The sequence below is a fragment of the Crinia signifera genome, chromosome 7, assembly GCF_055691185.1.
Source record: "Crinia signifera chromosome 7, ASM5569118v1, whole genome shotgun sequence".
In the NCBI taxonomy this organism is placed as follows: domain Eukaryota; kingdom Metazoa; phylum Chordata; class Amphibia; order Anura; family Myobatrachidae; genus Crinia; species Crinia signifera.
The window spans coordinates 150,976,790-151,000,399 of record NC_139223.1 but is presented as its reverse complement, the minus strand read 5'-3'; the positions used below and the strand labels follow the sequence as shown (position 1 = coordinate 151,000,399).

The 23,610-nt window shown below is 42.1% G+C and overlaps 1 protein-coding gene across 5 annotated transcripts in view; it reads right to left on the bottom strand.

Annotated features, from left to right (window-relative positions):
* RBMS1 (RNA binding motif single stranded interacting protein 1) overlaps positions 1–23,610 on the bottom strand; it is a 346,188-nt gene that overhangs the window by 132,062 nt on the left and 190,516 nt on the right. The window contains exon 1 of one of the 5 annotated variants that reach the window (XM_083153960.1): positions 16,263–16,776. The exons of the other annotated variants lie outside the window; for them this stretch is intronic. Coding sequence (XP_083010086.1) covers positions 16,263–16,313 — 51 coding nt within the window. The 5' untranslated portion in view covers positions 16,314–16,776. Of the gene's footprint in view, positions 1–16,262; positions 16,777–23,610 lie in introns of those variants that run through there. 5 annotated transcript variants of the gene reach the window in all.

The following is a 23,610-nucleotide window of genomic DNA, read 5'->3' as shown; positions in this document are numbered from 1 at the left end:
GGCATTACCAGCAGATGAGCGATGGGGTAGACTGCTTTCGATAGCGTCCTCCTATGGAAAGTCCTCCACCCCCAGCAAAAATGTGCGAAAACCGCTCAGTGTCTATGCACTGAGCGTTTTTCAGCCCAGTGATTTTCCCCATCATCGGTCAGCATACACAGTTGTGTTAATTCTAGCACCCGCCATATTTGAAAACCCATGCAGTTCCTCTTCCCTGCCTGGGGTGTCGCTGTCTGCTGTAGTGTTTCTAGCACAGGTCTGGTCTGCTGATATACAGACCACACTGTGCTAGAACCTCTACAGCAGACAGCAACACCCCAGGCAGGAAGGAGGAACTGCATGGGTTTTCAAATATAGCGGCTGCTAGAATGAACACTACACACTGGGCAAAGATCGCCCAGTGTGTATGGAACTTAACATTAAAAAGGAGTCCAGTAGGAGTACTGGTTACCTATATAACAATATATGAGATATTTTGAACCTTGACCAAGTGACATGAGGCTAGGCACAGGGCAACCATATCAATATTTGAGCATTCAATTATACTTAAAATGCAATAAATAAAAATAAAATATCCAGTCTTAAATGAATCCGTGCCTCTACTGGTCAAATGTCATGAAATTGAGCAAAGCAATTACTCATCCCAGTATTGATCAAATATAATATTTATATTACACACACACATTGCTCCAATAATACTGCGCCCGGTGCCCTCACAAATAATGGAATGTAGAGATCAAGGTGCGGCACTCGTACCAATGAATACACGGAGTCAAAGTTGCTTTAGCATATCAACGTTTCATTCCGCGTCAGGGAATTTCTTCAGGATACATAATAAAATTATATATTATATATAATATATATATATATATATATATATATATATATATATATATATATATATATATATATATATATATATTTATTATATTATATTATATAGTTTTTTTTTTTTTTTTTATGTATGTTATTTATTTTGTACACACAGGGATTTCGTTGAAAGTGGCCCTTTATGGGCGGAATGCCCTTTATAAGTAACCGGTCACAAAAAACAGACTGAAGCAATTCCACATTTGGTGCGAACGTACAATAAATCAATTGCATGGTTACAAAACTGTACATACCAGACATGTTAAACAAACAGACAAATCAAATCTGATTTCCAAATGCTTTCAATATATCTAAGAAAGTGGGGCTGTACTGAACCGCTATACTATAAATCAATCTACGCACTGCACTCACTAATAAACTGGAATACGTAAGCAATGTCAAAAATAGTCTGAATGACGACCAAAGCCCTACAGAGGAATGCAGTTGTTGGCTGCAGCATTCACACACGTTGTTAAGCATTACACACAAAGTGTGATGTCAAATCTACCTGTTAAAAGAAATAAAAAAAACAGTTACGTACCTAGCCCAGAGATTATCTCTAATGAGTAACTAATTGTGAATGCTGATTAGAATACTGCTATGCTGTAACAGAGTGAGCTTAGAAAAAAAAAAAGGTAACGTCTTCAAACAAATAGCGGTACAATAGTTTTCTTCTATACATGGACTTTGCATGATTGTTACTGTACATGTAAGAGGACGTGTACGGAGGGAAATAATTTTTTTGCAATTTTTGATAACCATTCATGCAAAACAGCTATTACTAAGCAATGCGCAAATAGCTCTCATCACATGGGTGGGTAAAATCAGACAAATGAACGCAATTATGTTGGTTCTGGTGGTGGTCACACAGACAACACAGTAGAATTAGAGAAGAAATAAAAATGTGAACTCATTGAGATTAGAACAGCGAAAGAGCTTATGAGAAGTACAAGTGTGAGAAAGGAGTGAAATGCATAAAGGTTAAATGGGTAAAGGGTCAAACAAAATAGAAGCATGGACTAAATTTGTATGCACACATACTTTAATTATGTTTCTCTCTGTCTGCAGAGCACACAGGTATACAACAGAGCAGGAACATGAAACAAGAACACGTTTGGCCCCCCTCATAATATTATTAAGTTTATGCATTATTTACGGCGTTACAGTCAGTATGCAGAATCATAATAAGAGGTGGTGGCTAATGATTTATAAACTGGATAACTAAGCATGGCTCCAAAAAATAAAATAAAATAAATAAAGTATTGCTAGCATTTACCATTTTGGGATAATGTATATGCGGTCACACAGAGCACCTTTCCCCACCATCACCTTACATAGGCCCTTATAATGCTAAAACTATGGCAAGGCATGCTGGATGTGTAGTTTCACAACAGCTGGAGGGCCACAGTTTGAACATGCCTGCCTTACAGTGTTCATTCTAAAATCCTGCAACTGTCAAAACCTGTGCAGTTCCTCTTCCCTGACTGGCAGGTCACACTCTGGTGTCGCTTCTAGCACAGTGGGGTCTGTATTTCAGCACTGATCGGCAGACTCGACATGTACTACAAGCACCACAGCAGGGTAGAGTAACTGAAAGTGGGAATGACAACCATGCTGCAGCATTGCTGGCATTAATACCCCTTTTATACCAAAACGCCGGTTCGCACCCGGGATTTTGGACCCAGATTTAAGCCGGGTGCGACCCGGTGTTTGGTCCCTTTTACACCAGTCCTCAGCCGGCACAGGCGGATCCTGAGTTGCCGCTTGGAGATGACATCTCCAAGCGTCGATCGCCGCCGCCGGGACACGGATTGCTGTGCGTGGGGCAAGTCCAGCACTAAGGTAATCTTCTGAGCTGCCCCCAGCCCTCGTCCGGGAGGTGAATGGATGCCGCACACAGGCATCAATTTCACCTCCTCCGCTGCCAACATTGCCGTCTGCAGAGTATAGCAGATAGCAGCTGAGGCTATGTGTGCACCCCCCCATCCCTGTAAATGGGAGCCGGGTCGGATGACCCAGCGTACCCATTTACACCACCCTCTACCCAGGTCCTAGCTGTGTTCTACCCAGGTCAGGACCTGGGTAGAAGTCCCGTGTAAAGGGACACCGCGTGACCCATTTACACCGCCGATGACCCGGGTTTTTGCAGCAGTGTGAAAGGGGTAGAACAAACCTCCCTCGTCAGAACATGCAGAATGAGGAAGGGAAGGATTAACGGTGTGCGGGAGTGAGCATCGGTATCGATATTCAATGTACACTAAGCCAGGCATGTCCAAAGTCCGGCCTGGGGGCCAATTGCGGCCTGTGCCATCATTTCAAGTGGCCCGCAGCCTCCAGCCACAAGCGGGCGGAGCATTAGAAGCAAGATGCACAGCACAGGACACTAAAGATGGGGTCCCGGCGAGCGCACCTTTACCTTGCTGTCTGCAGCAGTGAGGAGGTGTCAGCCGCCACAGTGAGACGTGTTTGGCGGCTTTTGGGTGAGTGTGCGTCCAACCCCTGGACATTCAGAGAAGGGGGGGGGGGAGCTACAGGACAGAGAGAATGGGTGCAGGGTGGGGAACATATAGTGAATGGGGGCATACAGTGAAGGAGGGGCAGGCTGGGGGACATACAGAGAAGGATGGCCAGGCAGGGGAATATAATGTGAAGGGGGCATAGTGGAGGACATACAGCAAATGGGGGCAGGCAGGGGAATATACAGTGAAGGGGCACGCTGGGGGACATACAGTGAATGGGGGCACGCTGGGGGACATAAAGTGAATGGGGCAGAGTGGGCGACCATTCTGATGTGATTAATGATTCAAAGAATGTCAGGCTGAATGGTCGGCCCCCACACATTTTCACCTCACCAAATCTGGCCCTCGTCGCAAAAAGTTTGGACACCCCTGCACTAGGCGACATAGTAAAAGACAGTCCTTCTGAGCAATAGCTTTTACTATATCGCTAGTGTGGACGGGGCATTAACCTTCAAACACAGAAATCACAACTGTAGCATACAGCAGAACAGATGACATCACCACGCATTCAGCAGCACTCAGATTCATTAAATGTCAGTGTGCCTGAGCTGCGCCACAAGAATAAGCAATTAGATGCAAGTAGATTCCGTTGTTGTAATTCGGATATGATCTTTACCACTACAGCTTATAACGGAGTGTGAGCGATCATTTTGTAACAAATGTTTCACCAACCTGTTCATAGTGCAACAATTATCAGTGGAGAGATTCTGCTTCTCCTGGAGCAGATTTCTGCTGCACAGGCAGTTTGCACAACAGCATGAACAGGAAGGAAGCTGGGAGTTTCCAGAGCACTTCATGCTTCTGACAATTCAAAATAAAACACAATTAAATAGAAATTTCCCCTACTTTAGATTAATGGCTGCATGCTCGAACAATTAAAACATACAGGGGCCTTACTGAAAAGGGCTATATAGGAACAAAGGCACTGGAAACCCTCAGGCATTGATATTTAAAATGTCTTTTTTTTTTTTTTTTGTTAATTTTTTTTTTTTTTTTATTTAAGTTGAGATAATATATAAATGATATAGATTACATACTGTACATATACACACGCCAAGGTCCAATGCTCCAATAGAAGTAGAAACTGTACCCAGTGCGTGCACACACAAAGGAAACACAGGTCCGCGGGTGCAACACTTAGCATTATACAAAACATAGGAATTTTGTATAGTCAACAACGTTTCAGTGTGGCCGCTATCATCAGGATCACGATATACGACATAAAATATTCAGTAACATCAGTAGCCCCTCATAATTTTAAGTTTATCCTAATTATTCTATACTGCTTATATAATTTAACATAATGCTCTGTATTTTTACACACTCTTCCCTGCCTGGGGTGTCGCTGTCTGCTGTAGTGCTTCTAGCATAGTGTGGTCTGTATATCAGCACTGATATGCAAACCAGAACTATGCTAGAAACACCACAGCAGACAGCGACACCCCAGGCAGGGAAGAGGAACTGCATGAGTTTTCAAAGATAGCTGGTGCTGGACTATAGACCATGTATAGAAGTATTCAATAACTGCAGGGTAATATTGCAGCTTAATTCAAAAGCTAAAACAGACAGAGAATATTTACTGTTACATGTATGGTTCAATACAAATAAATAAACTCATTCTATTATTTCCAGGTAACATGGCCCCTTGGTACAGTGTTACATTGGCAGATCTAGCCATAAGATATTTCTAATAAAACTAATTTCACTTTAAGAATAGAAGGAGAAAATAAGTCTAAATAGCAGGGTCTATATTTTTTGTCATAAAAAAACTGCAGATAAATAAATAATTAATTGCTCAGACACATCCCTGTCAATATCCCAGGAACTAAAGTGCAAATCTAATGTGTTCACCGCTGCATTCGATTTCAATCTCCTGCCTGAAGAATCAAGAATACTTCAAGATAGACTAGCAAATCGAATAGTGCAAGTGCACATCGAACAGTAAATCGAATGGAAAATAGTGAAAATCGTAAATGAGTGGAAAAAAACAGGTCGAATGGGCCAAATCGAATCGAAAACAGAATCGAACCGCGTGTACGCACCTTTAAACTAGCTTTGTTTGTGGTTTTCAACTTCTATTCCTTGGGTTGTGGAACCAGAGCTGTCGTCTGACCAGTAAGAAAAAGGGGGTTATTCAATCCCGGGACACGTGGCCCTTGGCCGTTCTCGGCCAGATCGACTGTTATTCGGCTAGTGGGATTCAAAGTCCCGCATGCCGAACAATGAAAAGTAGGCATGTCCGCGGAAACGACCGTGGATCTTCGAGATACGGCCGTGAACTCGTCAATCCAAGGCCATTTAAAGTCAGGTCCATTCTACAGAGATGCCTCTTCAATGCTGTCAGGAAAGACACCCGCTGCTATTTCCCCCCCTTCAGAAATAGTGGCGGGGGATTCAATGCCCCCCTAAGACTCTGACAGTCGTTATTAGGGTAGAAATATAAAGAGATAGGTCAACACATTTTCCGGAAAAGGGGGCAAGCTTAAGCTGAATGGGGAAAGACATGCCCTGTATATGAATAGCAAAGCTGGGACACACAGATAACCTAGATAGGGGAGAATTAGGAGCCTTGAGAATAAAATCACATGTAAAAGAACTCCAGAAGAGCTGCCAGGAGAGTTTGAGGGGAATCAGATGGGATACATTGCGGGTGCTCAAAGCACCCATGATGTGCCGCTGATGATTCAATACCGATAGATCATATGTGCTGATCTACAGGATCTTACGCACCCCGGAACGTGCATCGGGTCCGATCACATCAAACACCTCCAATTTGGGACGATTTCACCCGTTATATCTCAATCGGGTAAATTAGTCCCAAATCGGACTTGTGTAGCACCTTTACAAACTATATCGCTCATTTTGGCCCTTCTGAAAGATATTGGTTGCAGAATCACTTAGGACCTTATTCTGGTTGACTCACAAATCTGCAAAATTCACATCCTTGCGACTCCACCTGCACGGTCGATCACTAATCAACATCAGTGTGTTTGAGCTTTATTGTTCGGCCAGGAGCTCCGACAATATTTTTAATTATATTGTTCACAGAGCATATTGTCCAGTGTGTATGGGGCGTTCCATCTGGTAACTCTCCCTGAGTTCCAGGAGCTGTAAAAGTTTTTAAAGTTCTGCCCTAGGAAATACTAATCGGGTGTGTGTCTATTACGTACAGCTCAACTGTACAATGCAATGCCTATTTTTCTGTCTAGGAGATGCAATTCTTCACAAATATTCTGAACTTAAGCAGTAAAATGTTAGATTAACATTGAAAGACCGTATTTAAACTGCATAAAATAATTCTTAATGTATTAATAAATGTATTGGTTGTACATCTATGTTGGCTCGACCCACAAAATGGCCGCCTTTCCTTTGAGTGAGTGATGGGTGCACTTTATGCTTTAGCCCTGGTGATATTTTAAGGGTTACTGCAATTCTGAAATTCATCTGATGAAACACAATACTGTTTCCGGACATACATAAAGTAAAATAGAGACTATACAAAGCTTAGCATGTGTGTCAGGGTTCTAAGAGGGAACATATTTTTGTGAATCTTCAAAGACAAAGATTTCTTTCACAACCAAAAGCGAGAAGAAAGCAGCTTAGTCAATAAAATGCTAGGTATGTGCCCCACAGCATCATAAATCATTGTCATCAAAACTCTGATTGAAACATTTACTGGGAATGGCCCCGCATTACAATGTGCATCTGTACATCTGAATAATTCTCAGAAGACGCTGATACTTTTCCTGCTCCATAAGGCAAATTGAGAAAAAAAAAAAAAAGTCTTGTTCCAGGAAAGGCTGCATATGAGAACATTTTCCCCTGCTCCTATGGGAATTCCACAAGCAATTCTCTGTACACTGCAGGTTTTCTTGACCGGAACGACTTCCATGATCTGCATAGGGTGGGAACACCAGCTGCTTTGAAGAGAGATTTCTAACATCTGTTTGACAAACACACAAAACAAGACAGAAATGGGCTGCACGGTCATTCACACCTTTAGCCATTACCACAAAGTGGTGTACAAACACGTTAAAAACAACACATTTGTATATGTGTATGATTACAAAGGAAATCTATGCTCTTTGCCTAGAACTGTACCGTCATTTGCTACTATTGTAGCCCATATACTGTAAATTACACCCACTGGAAACAATGAGAGGCAAATTATTTACAATGCCTTATCTGAAACAAAAACTGTAAAAAGGGCCACATACAGCACAACGATATGTCTGACCCTGAAGTCTGATGCGGTTTCCCCCTGGACGTTCCTGGGAGTGAACTCATCCGATTTTGTACTTTGGTGTAATTTTTGCATAAGGTATATCTCATACAATTGATCAAGCCATGATATATTATTATAAAAAAAATAAAATAAAAAAAATAAAAAAAAAAAATAAAATCGCACAAGATGTATCTTGTGGGATACAATTGTACCATAAGATATATCTGATGGGCTGGATATCTGATGGGCTGGATTCTAGCGGAGCTGGAAAGGTCAGGCAAACTTCCTGCAACATATCGCGTGTGATGTATCGCATGATGCACAAGAAGCACTCCTTTTTCCTTCCGATTCTGATAAATCAATGGTACAGTATGAGCGATCTAGGGGCTCCTACCCGACACTCACGGGACCGCGCATTGGATCAGATGGAAAACACATATCGAGAAATTACACAAAAGATCTATGGTGTGTCTGCTGGGAATGGATGCTGGTTGTCCTGATGTATGGCCAGCTTTACACTCTATAGTGAAATAAGCAGTAATACACAATGACAAGCGTTATATTTTAAATAACTAGTTAATAGCCCATCAAAATGATCACTAGTAGTAATTCCCCTCAGAGGTGAGAAGTATTTAGTCTTTTATATATCTAGATTGGTGGGCTGTAAGACTATGGTCACCCAGCTATGTTGACCTGTGGTCAGAAGGATGGGAAAGTGAAGAAAAATAATACAGGTTGAGTATCCCCTATCCGAAATGCTCGGGACCACGAGCATTCCGGATAGGGGAATTTTTCGTTTTTTGTAATAATTTTTTTAAGGCATACTTACCTGTCCCCTGATGGTGTCTGGTGGTCCCTCGGCGTCCACAGCAGGCCACCGGCATCTTCTCTGGATCTCCAGCGGTCCCAGGAATGCATTGCGCGGGTGTGCGCGCGCACCGGTGACGTCACCGGCGCGTGCACACTCGCCCAATGCATTCCTGGGACCGCTGGAGACCCTGGAGAAGATGCCGGAGGCCTGCTGTGGACGCCCTGGGACTTGGTAAGTATGAAAAGAGGGTTAGGGGGGAAAAAAAAAAAATTATTCGAATGATTCCAAAAACCACGGTTTTTGGAATAATTCGGATAATGGATGCCCGGATACGGGATACTCAACCTGTATATGTTTGGACTGTACACTGGCAATTTTTGTTGGATCGGAAAGGTGTATGAAGTATATACACGCACTGAGCATGATGGTAGCACCTGGAAATGGCCATCATCACCAATATTTTATACATCTTCAGTTAGTCAGGAAGATAAACAAGTCCACTCTGTTATCATATGAGTTATGAGTCATGTATATAAAAAAAAAAGTAACTACTAAGAATGTACAACTTTTATCTGCTTCTAATGGTGTGCACACACGGGTACAATCACCCTGCTATTCTGACTATATAGTCAGAATCGCATCGGGATCGCAAGGGTTTTAACCCTTAAGATCCCGATGCGCGCTCCCGTATCGCAAGGCAGAAAGTCTTGGCTACCTTGACTATATAGTGCAGATCTGCACTATATAGTCAAAATTGTATGCCATCGCATGCATGCCGTGCGAAGCTATGTGATTTGATCGCATCGGGGATCACATGGCACGGCACATCTCACGTGTGTACACACCATTACTACCCCATATAGTATCAGAGTTTATTTTTTTTTAAAGGTTACCTTTTTCAGTTGTGTGGTGCATTTAAAGTACTACAATTAAGCATGAAATGTAACGCAAGTCAAATGGCATGACCATATACACACACATTCGTGAACAGTTTCATATATAGCCCACCAAATTCCTTGGCACTTTGCAATATAATACACACACACACACAGTGATGTTTAAAAAAAAATGAAGTTTACATCTGTATATAAAATTGAAAAGCAACTTCAATACGGCAATATAATAAGACAAAATTATCTTAAAATGTCCTTGTAACTATTTCTCTTTCTTAAAACACCTATTTTACTGGAAATTAATATTCTTGATTGCTGTAATAAAAGCCTGTGTTTAACAAATATGTCAGGTTCTTGCCCCTTCAATATTTCCTACACCCTGTCTTAATAAATTGTTATGGTTTCAGTATTAGAAGTCATTTTTTTTTACTCTTTGCTGCCCCTGGTTACCATAGTAACTGCAAATGGTATAGTGCACCAGGGAGGAATCAGTTTTAACTTCCCGGCAATTTAATATTTCGAATGCATTAAGGTTTAAAAAAAAAAAAAAAGACAAAAAAAATTCATCATTAAAACATTGCAAAAACATTATTTTAAAGCATTTACATTTTTTTTTTTTATTTACACATGCTCTATTCTTACAATGTCATCATGACGGACTTAGGGCCTTATGTTTAAGCTTCAAAAGGTGATAAAATGGAGAGTGATAAACAGCCAGCCAATAAGCTCCTACTTGCCATGTTACAGACTGGGTTTGAAGAATGACAAGTAGTAGCTGATTGGCTGGTTGTTTATCACTCTCCTCTTTATCACTTTTTGAAGCTTGATACATCTGGCCCTTAAGGTGCCCACACATGGTGAATTATCATGTGCGATTTGAACTTTTCAGTTCAAATAGCATCTACTTCAAATCGCACCGTGTTTATTTTGCCTTGCAATGCAAGCTCCGTTGAAGTGCATATAGCAAGCCAAAAAAGTATGTGCAGGTAGGTATTTTTGAACTAGATCGTATGTACCCAGTCATTGACTATTGTAGTGTAGTCAAAAATAGGGTGTAGTTCTAATCTCCAATGTATAATAAAAATTGTATGGCTCAAATTGCACCTAGCGCACATCTCACCGTGTGTGGGCACCTTTAAGATTTCCTTTGTAAATTATATTGCATACAACCAAAAAATTATCATTTTGCAACTTGACAAAGTAATAGAATGATTAAAAGCAAATGTCAGAAATCGATCTTCAGAAGAACGTATGACAAGTCTTTAAAAACCTAACTGTTTAACTAAAACTAAACTAAAAAATAAAATGGAAATAAATAAATGGCAAATCTTTAATAGTCATGAAAAGAATGAAATGCATAGGTTATCATGTTAGGGATGATCTATATCAGATTATACATATAAGAAGATAAAATTGCTGCATATTATTTTGAGCCTTGCAGTTTACGTTGTAAAAATGTCTAAATCTCAAGAATTTTATCTTTGCAGTGTTCCTTCGTGTTCTTAGTTTATACTGTTTACAGCATAAGAAATGCCCCAGTTTCTGGCAATACTCATGAAGCGGATTAGTCACTGGACTAAAAATCTGACAACCGAAAGCACCAAAATGTTACATTTTCCTCTTAAAACACTAAAACATTTCTTATTATGCAGATCATAAATAGATCTTTAAGTCCCAATAACTGCACTGAACCCATTATATATTGTGCATTATTAATTGAATGATCAATTTCACCGTTTAGACAATTTAAAACAAAAACAACTACGTTTGTGCAGAATGTGCGTACAGTAATGCAATTTAATAGGAAACAAAAACTGGATAGGCCAAACACGAAGAAAAATTGCTAAGTTCCTCACTGGTGGTAACGCCCAGTTAATCTCCTGAAAGTCAGCCTAATAAAATAAAAAGGATAAACTCCTCCCAATAATTAAAATGCTAAGTGATAAGGAGAAAAAACAAATATTCAGAATAAAATAGTTAAATATTCTGTTTTAGTTCAGAAAAATCTCTAAATCTAAAAACAAATGCGTTAAAACTAAAAAATAAATAAATTTAAATACCTATCTCAGAACCCAACTTTAGACGTCATAGTCTGGTTTTGCCTTTATGTTGCAGAGCCTCTGTCTGCTCCCCCCTCCCATCCCCCTGTGGGGTCAGCACCTAAGCAAACAGTTTACAGACTAAAGGAAATCCAGTGTAACAGTGGGTGTTTGCAGGCTGACTTAGAAAATGGTTAGTAACAACATATGGCGTTTTCCCATTTTGTAGATTTTTATGCTTTCTAAAAGTTTTAGAACATTCCAGGAATTGATTGGTTTTGGTGTAAATCGCAATGTTACGTATTGAAAGAACCCACATTTTTGGCATCTATAGAAGTAAATGTCCACACACAGAGGAAGGCTTTTGCAGACCCTCCCTGCTGAGATGTGATAAACACTGAATATTTTATCTATTAACTAATGCCATTAGGCGTAGTGGCTGCTTCATTTACAGCTGGTCCCTGAATGGGGGCGTGGTGGGAGCGGATTTCCCTCTCTGTCACTCAGTGACAACTATAACCGGATGATATACATTCACACCCTGCTAGACAAGTCACAGAAGGGATAGTTCAACCAATTACAGTTGGAAATAAATAGAGACTGCAAATTCAGGTTTGGGATTTTAACCAGGGTCATCAACAATTTGCCCAGGTAATAAAGTAACCATTGAGACAACGCCTTTACAATTGTAAACCTAATACAAAAACATTTTAGTTGTGAAAATATTTTCACATTTTTTTTATATGCTATGAAGTCAGTTTTTTTTTTTTTTAAATGTAATTTAAATGGTAAGATGGTGCGCTCTTCCCTTAAATAACGCAGGTTTGCTTGGGGGGGGGGGGGAGGAATCCCCTTATGTTTTAAAGGTATCTTTTATTAAATGTACTTTATATAAACATTTTCATTTGTCTTTTTTTGTTTTTTTCTCAATGAACACACCGAGGCATATGTTCCAATCTGTGAGGGAGGCAGGAAATCCTACCGAATGGAGAGGACTTCAGGGGTCGAAGAGTCTTTGGTAATGAAGAGCATTCCAGGAAAGGATTAAGGCTGTTCCCATCAGAATATCCACTGAGGAGGAGGAGGAGGAATCCTCTATGCAGCCTGAACTAAGCCAAATGCCTCCTAATATATAGATTAAAATGGTCCATCAGCAATATGATTTTAGGGTACCAAATGAAATATTACTGTATGCACTTAATTATATTGTCTTTGTATTGGAAAATAAATGAACAAAGCTTAACATGTCGGAGACTAGAGCTGACAAAATGGAAGAGGTAAAAAGAATCCTTTAGAGTTCTTTAAAAAAAAAGCCTAAGGCCTACAAAATTAGCTGGAAATCATTAAGCAATTGCTTACCATCTTGATTAAATTCTGAAATTGGATTCCGCCATACAAGCTAATCTATTCTCACCTAAATTTCTATCTCATTAAAAAGCTATTAAGGCCCAAAATGTTGGCCACACTGCACAATTTAGAACATTCAGGGGGTATTTATTATAGCTTGGAAAGGGATAGAAGTGTGATGGATAAATTACCCACCAATCAGCTACTGTCATTTTTTAAACACAGCCTGTAAAATGTAAGCCAGCAGCTGATTGGCTGGGACTTCCTCGCTATTTTATCTCTGTGAGATTTGATCAATACCCCTTAGGACTACAACAGGGCACATCTTCCTGAACATATATCACAAGTGACTAAAAGACACACAAACGGATGTGGCACCGAAATCCTACACTTCTGATTGACTTGCAGCACTTGTGACGTATAGATTGGGATCGGCTTAAAAGCACACCCACCTCAATATTTAGGGCAGTACGGCTGGTGTAATGGTTAGCATTACTGCTTCACAGCGCTGAGGTCATGGGTTCGATTCCCACCATGGCTCTAACTGTGCGGAGTTTGTATATTCTCCCCGTACTTGCGTGGGTTTCCTCCGGGTACTCTGGTTTCCTCCCACAATCCAAAAATAAACTGGCAGGTTAATTGGCTCCCAACAAAATTAACCCTATAATGTCTGTGTGTGCATGTGGTAGGGAATATAGATCGTAAGGTCCACTGGGGCAGGGACTGATGTGAATGTTCAACTATACTCTGTAAAGCGCTGCATCCCTAAATAAATTAGGGATGGTGTTCCATCACAATAGATAATTAAGTGCGCAGCATCTATGTGAAATATTTATTTAATGATGCATTAGTTTTCACTTTGTGGGTGGCAATCTTATGTGTACCAGGCAGCATTTGCAGTAGGTGCCTACTCTGAAAATGAAATTTTCTGTATGATTTGGTTGTGTATTGCATCCAGTGCTTCAGTTTCTAATTTGTACAGGTTAATTGCTACCTGCTTGTGATTTTTTTAAGCCATCTATGAAAGTCACAGGAGGCTGCATTACCCCGAGACCTCGCTAGTATTCCCAGACCATGTACACGCATACCAGACCTGTCACTTTTCCCTCCCTGAATGATGAAACACATGCAGTGTTTCAAATTAGAGGGCTAAAATAAACTATAGTTAAGTATTTACTTTCTGCAAGCTTAAAACCAGAAGCAGCAATATGCAGGTTTGGGATACTCAAAAGAAGCTAGAAAAAAAAAATTGTTATGGCTAAAGCTTTATTGCATCAGCGTAAACAGCAGGGCAAAACATTTTTATTTGAACTGCATAAACAGCACAAGTATAACCCTGTGCCAGTTTGGCTTTACCACCACCAAAGCACTTCACACTGTTCCAGCAACCCTTATCTTTACCTATTTAATCACACACATAAAACCCAACATTATGACTCTTCTGTAAAGAACACAAAGATTACGTTGGGGAGTCACACGTGCCAATTGATGTCATTTTAAAAGACAGAATGCTGAAGCAAGTGAGCCAATATGATACAGTTGCTTGGCTTGCTATCTGACCCTTGTGTAGTAAGTGTTGCATGAACAGTAAAGCCAAATGCTGACAAAAGAGAGCTTTCAGACCAATGCCCCTGGTAGACTGCCTCTTCTGTCGGGATAATGCCCACACATTTATTTCATCCTTAGTGTAATGAATGGAAAATAAGAGAAGTCTGTGTGTGCTGCTGATTCACAAAGCCCCTTAGGTCTGTGGATCTACATCAGGACTGTACGCAGTGCATCTTATCTGCATACACCAGGCTGAGCAGAAAACTCACATCCGCACACAGAACAACCCTTCCAGTAAGAGGCCTCACCCTCTGATTTTTTTTTTTTTTCTTCTTTTTGCATCTCAGTGCGAACACCCTGTGGTGCAACGACAACAAGCACATCAACATATACAAGCCTAAAAAAGGTGAAACTCTTAATTAAAAGTTACAGGTGGAGTGAGAAATATATTGTACACTCCTGACTAATAATAATTTGGCCTTTAGAGTGCTGCTAGAGACAGAAGGGTGTGTTACACGCAACACAATTTTATGGGATTCCTTTGTTGCACTAAAAAAAAAAAAACATGCAAAAAATAAAACAAAAGATATGCAAGTTGGGGCGGGGGGGGGGCAGGACATAATTCTGTACAGGCATTTTAAAAAAAATATATATTACATTTATTTTTCTCCAGGTGTTTGGAATACATTGAAACATCTGACATCCTCATTTTGTCCTGTAAGCATCTTGTCACTGACAATTAGATTACATATCCTTCAGAGTCCCAAAACAATCAAAGTAAAGACCTTTAGGAGATTATTAAGAAGGTAACTGGCTGATGGTGCACATCTGAAAAATGTATTAAGCCCACTAGTCTTAAGCGCTCCATATGCAAGTATATTGATAACACGCAGAGACCAATGAATCCCCCACTGTCATGTGAGTTGTCCTATATCTGTCTAGCAGGATATAGCTTGGAATAGATCAATAGATGCATCTGATCTCATCTAGGATCTGGCAATAGAGAGAGAGGTCTAGTATTGGCTTCTGGGGATCACTGGTGACATACTGCACATCACACAGAAAAGCCACTGACCAAAAGATGACTTTGCTGTAATAAAAGACAAGGTGACCGCAGCAGTTGCACAGCCTCTATAATCCTATAGCCGTGTATGAATCCTATCTGATCACTGTCACAGCCTATGGATAGCACATTGACTCCATGCAGCCAGAATTCTAAGAACACAATTTACCCAAATAAATCATAGTGCCAATATAGTCAGAACAAAACACATTTCCGCTGCCTATATACACTACAGTCAAGACACTATACGTTTTAATAGTCCATATAGTCAACTAGAACACATGTGTTTGGCCCACATAGCCAGTACGTCTTCACATTATAGTATACATCCTCCAGCACTACATGTATACAGAAAGGTTCCTTATATCACTATGGCCATATACAGCCAGAACATAATGCAATATTGATTATATACACACACCTACAACCAGTGCCATGGCCCATGCAGCCAATGCATGCCATTATACAGTACATATACACCCCTCATTTTCCACTTCCTATACAGACAATGCATCTGATCCCATATACATCCAAAAGCCCATACACATCCAGGTTGTCAGGTAGATATATGCCAGTTCCCATACACAGATAGGTCACAGGGTACATATGTACAAAGGCAGGTCACATATACACACAGGCTGCTTGTGACAAGCAGGGTACACATTTGTACATAGACAGGGCACAGAGTACATATTTACCCAGGCACGGTGTATATGTACCCAGGCAGGGCACCTATATACCCAGGCATGTTGCAGGATACATATGTACCCAGGCAGGGCACCCATATACCCAGGGACGGTGCAGGATACATATGTACCTAGGCAGGGCACCTATAGACCCAGTCAGGGCACCTATAGACCCAGGCAGGGCAGCAGAGCCCAGCCACCCCCCTCCCCCGCAGTGAGGTGACATCTGTGCAGCTGGGACAGCGGCGCTCGGGCTCTCACCTGCTTCCTGTACGGGGTTCTCACAGGGTTACTGCTGCTCGGGAAAATCATTCCTGCTCGGCGCCCGGGGATGTGGCCGCGCCGCGCCCGTTCCTAGCTCCAGGAGGGATAAAGGCAACTTTGTACGTAAGTTTCCCCAACTCCGATCCGCTGCAGGTAAAGCGTAGAGGCGGCCGCTCCGGGATACAGGGCGGCCAGCACAGGTCCTCAGGGTACAATGCGGCCGTGAAGTGACAGCTGGAAGTCCCCGTGTGACGGTCACCGTGTGTTGCCCCCGGCGCTGCGCTCACTGCTGGGCCGACACTACTGCTGCCATCACAGCGGCTTCATTCATCTGCCAGAGACTTCCCCGCACAACCGATCCCACCTACCCCGGGCCGTACCACAGCACGGCGGCGGGGGGCAACTTTCTGGATACCGCCTTTGGCCGAGCTGCCGTCTCCCTCCAGTGACGCTCTCTAGGTCTGTGCCTCGGTCACAGACCTCATGGACGTCTCCGGTGCCGAGTACCCGCTCCCTTGTCCATCCGTTCCTAGAGTGATGCTGCCATGGGCTGGTCCGGACACCCCCCGGATGAGAATGGTTTGCTCCGCCAGGCATACCACACATTCCACAGTGCAGCCATCACCTCCTTCCTGTGCTCAGCAGCAGCAGCAGCACAGAGACTGACTGAGGGGCGGCTGCGGGCGGAGTGTGGCAGGGGGCAGGCAGCGACTGCTCTCACCCGGGCTTCTCAGCAGCCTGGCGTCCCTGTGAGCAGGGGCACATAGATAATGTAGAATCTACTGAGAGCCTACTTTCGATAGCTTCTGGCTGTTTTTGAACTGAAAGCCTTAGGGTACCTGGACAGGATGGGATTTGTAGTGCCACAACAGATTGAGAAACCTCTATATTCCACATAAAGGGTATGGGTCACACCTTTGCCCCTGAACCAGTGGGAAAACATCCTTCTGCTACCCATCAATCACACTAACTGGCTGCTCACCTCTTCTAATATATATATATATATATATAGTCCATGTTACTGGCACTCACATTTACATATTAGCTTGCTGGGGTGACATTCCAAAACGTAGTGAGACTTGCTAGAAGGTCGCTACTGCATGTAGTGTAAATAGATGGAGTCACTCACCAGTCTTGCAATCAAACAGGGGTTCTTTTTAATCAGGCAGCATGGCAAACAAGGGTAGCATCGACGTTTCGGTCCGCCTCTGGGACCTTTTTTGAAAAAGGTCCCAGAGGCGGACCGAAACGTCGATGCTACCCTTGTTTGCCATGCTGCCTGATTAAAAAGAACCCCTGTTTGATTGCAAGACTGGTGAGTGACTCCATCTATTTACACTATATATATATATATATATATATATATATATATATATATATATATATATATATATATATATATAATATATATATATATATATATACATATATACATATGTATAGTATATACTGAAATGTTTTCTGTAGCGCTTTCCAGGAGTTCATGGCAAGCCTTTGAAGCTTTTTTTTTATTCCTAATCTGGGAGAGGGGATTAGATTCTGTCACTTCCCACAACACCACTGCTTTATCCCAAAGGTTCTGCAGCAGCTGCAGTTGTCTCTGCCCTGACCCCTGTGACAGACAAGTGGTCTTCACGGTGGCCTGAATGCTAAAACTCACACCAGCATAGTTGAGGTGGGGGGGAAATGCCACCAAGGACAGCCTGTCCTTGGTGACTGATTAGCTGAAGCCACATTGATGATCCATGCCATATGTTATGGACTTACCTGAGCGAGCTTGTCTTGAACACATGCATTCACATTAGTAAAAGATATTAACTCTTTCACTGGAAAAGGAGAGCTTTAGTAGGAGTGACAGCCAATTAGCTGCTGATTTGCAGTGTGCTGTACATTTCTGAAGATCTATCATTTGCATAAGAGGGTAGCATAGCATAAAATGGATTTATGGGATCAGTTGTCAAGGGCATGCTGTCCCAATTGGAGGTCGCATGGACATTTTACAACCCCTTGCTAGGAATGATTTCCTTTTTTTATTATGTTTTTAAAAAAAAAACTGCTACAAAGTCATGGCTGCATGGCGTGTAAATGTCACAAATTGAACCACGGTGAAAATGCATTAATAAAAATATAGCACCAAATGATACAAGTGCATGTGCATCCTAGACACAAATAATAATATGAAGAGAACAAAAAGACAGGCACAATGAGCAGGCTGGTAAGCAGGACTATTGGAGCTTATAAGGTCACTGAAGCTGGAAATGAGATTAGTTTCAATACAGCGTGATATGAATGGTACAGTATGGGCATACACAGCCAGATATTAATAATATGGTAATAAAAATACCTGTGGTTTGTATGCTAAAAGGAAATCAGTTGCAACTATTAATCTTCTAGCTCCGCAGCCACCACGACCTAAAATCCTGAACTATTTTTACAGGGAAAATTGACTGCTGCTTTAGCATCGCTTAGAACCCAGCTGGTGTCAGAAGCCTGGGGTTGGTAGCGGATGGCACCGATGCCCTAATGTCAGTAAGACGGGCTGGCAGGAGGAGGCATTTTCAGAGTTGCAATATCATCATATTAAATGCATGTTAAAAGTCATAATCATATCAGTCACCGCTGTTGGATTAATAATACTATCCTGGGCAGCCATGCAACCCCACCCCAAATTAGTACACTGCTGCAAAATTAATATTACATGTTAATGGAAAGAATTTGTATATATATGAAATCAAACCCAAGATATCAGGCACATTTAACAGTTTCATTTATTTTATTACCAGTTTCTTATATAGCACACACATATACCGCAGCGCTTTACAGAGACTATTTGAACATCAGTCGCTGCCCCAGTGGAGCTTACAATCTATAGTCGCTACCACATGTACACGCACACACAGACATTCTAGGGTTAATTATGTTGGAAGCAGTGGCGTAACTATAGCTCCGCAGGGGCTCAGAGAAATTGGGGGCGCCACCGGGGGGCTGTGGGGCTATAGTTACCCGCGGTCTGCGTCTCACCCGGCTCTCTGCCGGGACCTGCCTGACCGTCACGGTCCCGGCCAGCTCCTGCTGCAATGAAAACTGACAATTAGAAAATGGCTGCCCCCATACTGCAGACAGTTTTCTGTCTGCAGTATGGGGGCAGCCATTTTCTAAGAGTCAGTTTTCATTGTGGCAGCAGGAGCCGGCCGGGACGTGACGGTCAGGCAGGTCCTGGCAGAGACGCAGACCGCGGGTGCAGGTACGGGTAAGAAGGGGGGGGGGGCAGGTTAGGTGGGGGGGCGCCGAAAAAAATTTGCGGCGGGGGGGCGCAAAATAGTTAGTTACGCCCCTGGTTGGAAGCTAATTAACCTACCAGCTAATTTTTGTATTGTAAGAGGAAACCAGAGTACCCTGAGGAAACTCACCCAAACACGGGGAGAATATATAGACTCTGCACAGTTAGGGCCATGGTGGGAATCGAACCCATTACCTCAGTGCTGTGAGGCAGTAATGCTAACCATTACACCATCCGTACTGCCCATAGTGTTATAGAACACTCAATAGTTGAGGAGCCCATATTATTTATACCATGTCTACAGTAATTTAATTTGAATGGAGCCGTAGAAATATGTTTTGACCAAAACTATAAATATAATGTAAAGCTTGAGCCTCAGAAATACCCTTGAAAGTACTTCTGACATATGGTTATGGGTGCATTATTCTAGGGATGTGCAGATCCGAATTTACCCGGATCTCAAAACGGGATCTTATTGGCTATCACCTGTCACATGTCTTTGCTCCAAAACATGTGACAGCCGGATAGCCATTAAGATTTTGTTTTGAGATCCGGGTAAGCAGACAAATTAATTCTCATAAAAGCCTTAAAAAAAAAAACCTTAAGTTGGATACACACTGGGCGATATATCGTCATTGAAATGGATAAAATTGATATCGTGTGCATATCGTCCAGTGGGTGTAGTCAATGGGCCAGATGCCCTAAGCTTCAAAAGTGATGAAATGGTTATAAACAACCAGGACAAAAAGCACGATATGATGGTTTTCTATTGGCGCTCTTATCACCTGATGAACTGATGTAACATATAAAGTTCTCCTTGCTTTCTTTCTACTCCTCCTCTCTTTGGGCAGTATTCAATGACGGAGTTCTCCGTGCATGGAGAGCGTTTTATTTTGCTCTCCATGCACTCTCCGTGTTCCGGAGGGCTCGCTGCCACTCCTGCTCCCACTATTCAACGTTTTTAAGACTCGCCGCCACTCGCGGCGAGTCTTAACCCCTGCAGCGGACGAGCGTCCGCGGCAGGGAGCTGACAGGGAGCCGTGGGACGTGGCATCCAGGGAGATTAAAGTCTCCCTGGATGCCACAGAACATATGTGAGGGTAGGGGGCCCCCCTGGGACCCAGGCAGCACAGGCTGCCCCCCCCCTATAGCCAGCGGGGGACCCAGTATTCACTGCACCCGAACGTGCATACGGGTGCAGTGAATATATGAATATCTAATGAGCGGCTCGAGCGCTCCGGCCCCCTGCTGGCTGCACTGTGTAAAAAAAAAGAAAAAAAAAATTAAAAAGAAATATTTTTTTTTAAATTAAATATATATTCATGTGCTATAAGCACATGAATAAAAATCACATGCCCCTTCACAGAAAAAAATTCCTGATTTTTTGACACCAAAATTAAATACAAAACCCTTTTAGATTAAAAGTTCACATTCCAGCTCTCCATCAAAAGATGGAGAATTTCTACACGGAGAGAGACGGCGAAAATCACTTAGAAAGACGGAGAACATTTCACATTGAATAGGGTTGCTCGCTTTTGGAGAGCAAAATGCCCCGTCCAAGGCGAAAAAAGCACAAATTCTCCACAAAACACGGAGAACTTTTCTCATTGAATACTGCCCTTTGTCCTCCCAAAGGTATATGAAAACAAAGAAAAGAGGAAAAAATAGTGTAATACGTTCAAATAGATGGATATCTGTTGATATCCAAATTAAGGGTTTGAATCCTTTCCCTTATGGGTGGTGTTGAAAACGTTTCTGTATGGGATCATCACGGTGTGCAGACTTGATAGACGGCTTACATCAAGCTTACATTCATTCTGGTGTTAACAAACATATAAAGGTATCTTTCTGTCAATCATGTACACCACATCCACGGATCGTTAACAGATGCTCGCACAGTGGCTTACACCAACTAGACGTGTCTCCTCTTATCAAGGTTTCTTTTAAATGACTCCTTCTGGCTTAAAAAAAAATTATTTTTTATTCGGTATAAACAATTAAAAATACAGGTACCACATGTGATGGTAAACAGCTTACAAAGGTATAATTGCATTAAGGTAAAGAATGAACCCGGACACGCTCACCTCAAGCAGCACCTGGACTGTACATGTGGACCTTTATTAAAAACAAATTCCAACGCGTTTCGACATAAGTAATGTCTTTTTCAAGGTGAAAATGTCTTGAAGAAGACATTGCTTATAAACAACCAACCAATCAGCTCCTGCCTGACATATTTCAAACAAAGTCTGTGATATGGAAGTTAGGATCTGATTGATTGATCTGATTGATTGGTTGTTTATCACTCTCCATTTAATACAATTTAATGCTTAGTTCATCTGGCCTAATATTTTTAACGATGCGTGTGGACGTGGGTCCCTGTCGTCTGTACAGGCAGCTCAATCTGACAGTATTGTCAGCGACTGCATGTACGGAGCAAGCGGTGGGTGACGTCACTGACCGATATCGCGACTGACATCGGTCAATGTGTGTAGGTCTATACTGTTCTCCCGCGGCACGCCTACAGTATATAGTTCAGTATATAAGCGGCTGTGGGAATAGCCCATTGTGTACCCAGCATTACTCTGCCACTATTATCTCTGGTCTGTCTAACCCTCCCCTTTAGAATGTAAGCTCTCACGAGCAGGGCCCTCTCTCCTCATGTGCCTTTCTTAGAATATATAAACCTCTGCGACCCTGATGATTGCTTCAGTGTCCTGTCCCCTGATGCAACTATCCATATTTACCATGTACTTGTCCTAAATTGTCTTGTACTGTAATTTGTTATGTGTTTTTGCTCATAACTATTCTCTGTAAAGCGCTGCAGAATATTTGTGCGCTATATAAGAACCTGTTAATAAATAAATATTTATCTGGACTCATATCCCCCTTCAGTACCATCTCCCCCCAACGTGTCTGTCTGTCCCATACATTCAACAACACGGTCATACTGTATATTATTGTAAGTTTAAGTGCTTTATAACGATTGTGTCTAGAGATAGGGTTACCATCGCCGTTCAGCATACTCTGTAATAAAAAACCCTGTTCTGTTTATTTTTCAGTTTGCTGCAATAGATTTTATTTGTAGTATAATAGGACTTTAATAGGACAAAGTGGAAAAGAGTCCACTGCTTATCTATATAGGGGGCTTTCAGCATCACGAACACCAGGGAGGTATAGAACATGCTTTAGCCTGCAGAGTTTCCTTTTCAGTATGCGCTTTATTTATCCAGCTGCTAGTACCGACGTGATACTCCATACCTGGCATCCACATTTAAGGCCCATTCACTCTGGGAAATTTTTAGCTGAAAGCAGCTCAGTTTTGTCGTTTGAGCTCAAAAGCCGCCCAGTGTGTATGGCCCGGAGCGCTGATCATCATTGACAGCGGCAGCCATTCCTCTACTGGTATTACCAGCAGCCCAAAGAACAGCTTTCCATAGCGTCCTGCTATGGAAAGCCATTCACAGCGGCAGAAATCAATGGGCAGGTGGAAACTGGCTCAATGTGTATGCACTGAGCAATTTTCAGCCCATTGATTTCAGAGATCATCGCTGTGCATACACGTTGGCCAAAAACACCCAGTGTGTATGCACCTTAACAGTACAATCCCTAAATGCTTTCCCCTTCAGTTTACTGTATAATTTTTACGTGGCATTGTGGAAAGCTTTACTTCATAGCTGCCTACCCTCCTGCATTCTGCAGGAGACTCCCTGAAATAGCAGCAATCTCCCTCTCTCCCTCATTAGTCTAGCAATCTCCCTCACTTCACCTAGCCCACATTACACTGTTACATTTTTGGTGAAAAAAGGAATGAGAGACAGATACATTTACATTGAATCATCAGCACCATTTCCCAGCACTTTACCAAGTATAGTAGCTCTTACTAACTGCTGTGGGGCTCATCTACATTTGGATATGTCATTTTAAAAGATTCCCCTCAGATGTAGCAGTACACAGCCACACTAGGTGCCACGTTCACATTATCTTTTCACAATGTCTCCATATATGGAACTAGACACACCCTTTAAGTGGAGCATGACAACACCCCACCCCCCCCCCACCCCCCCT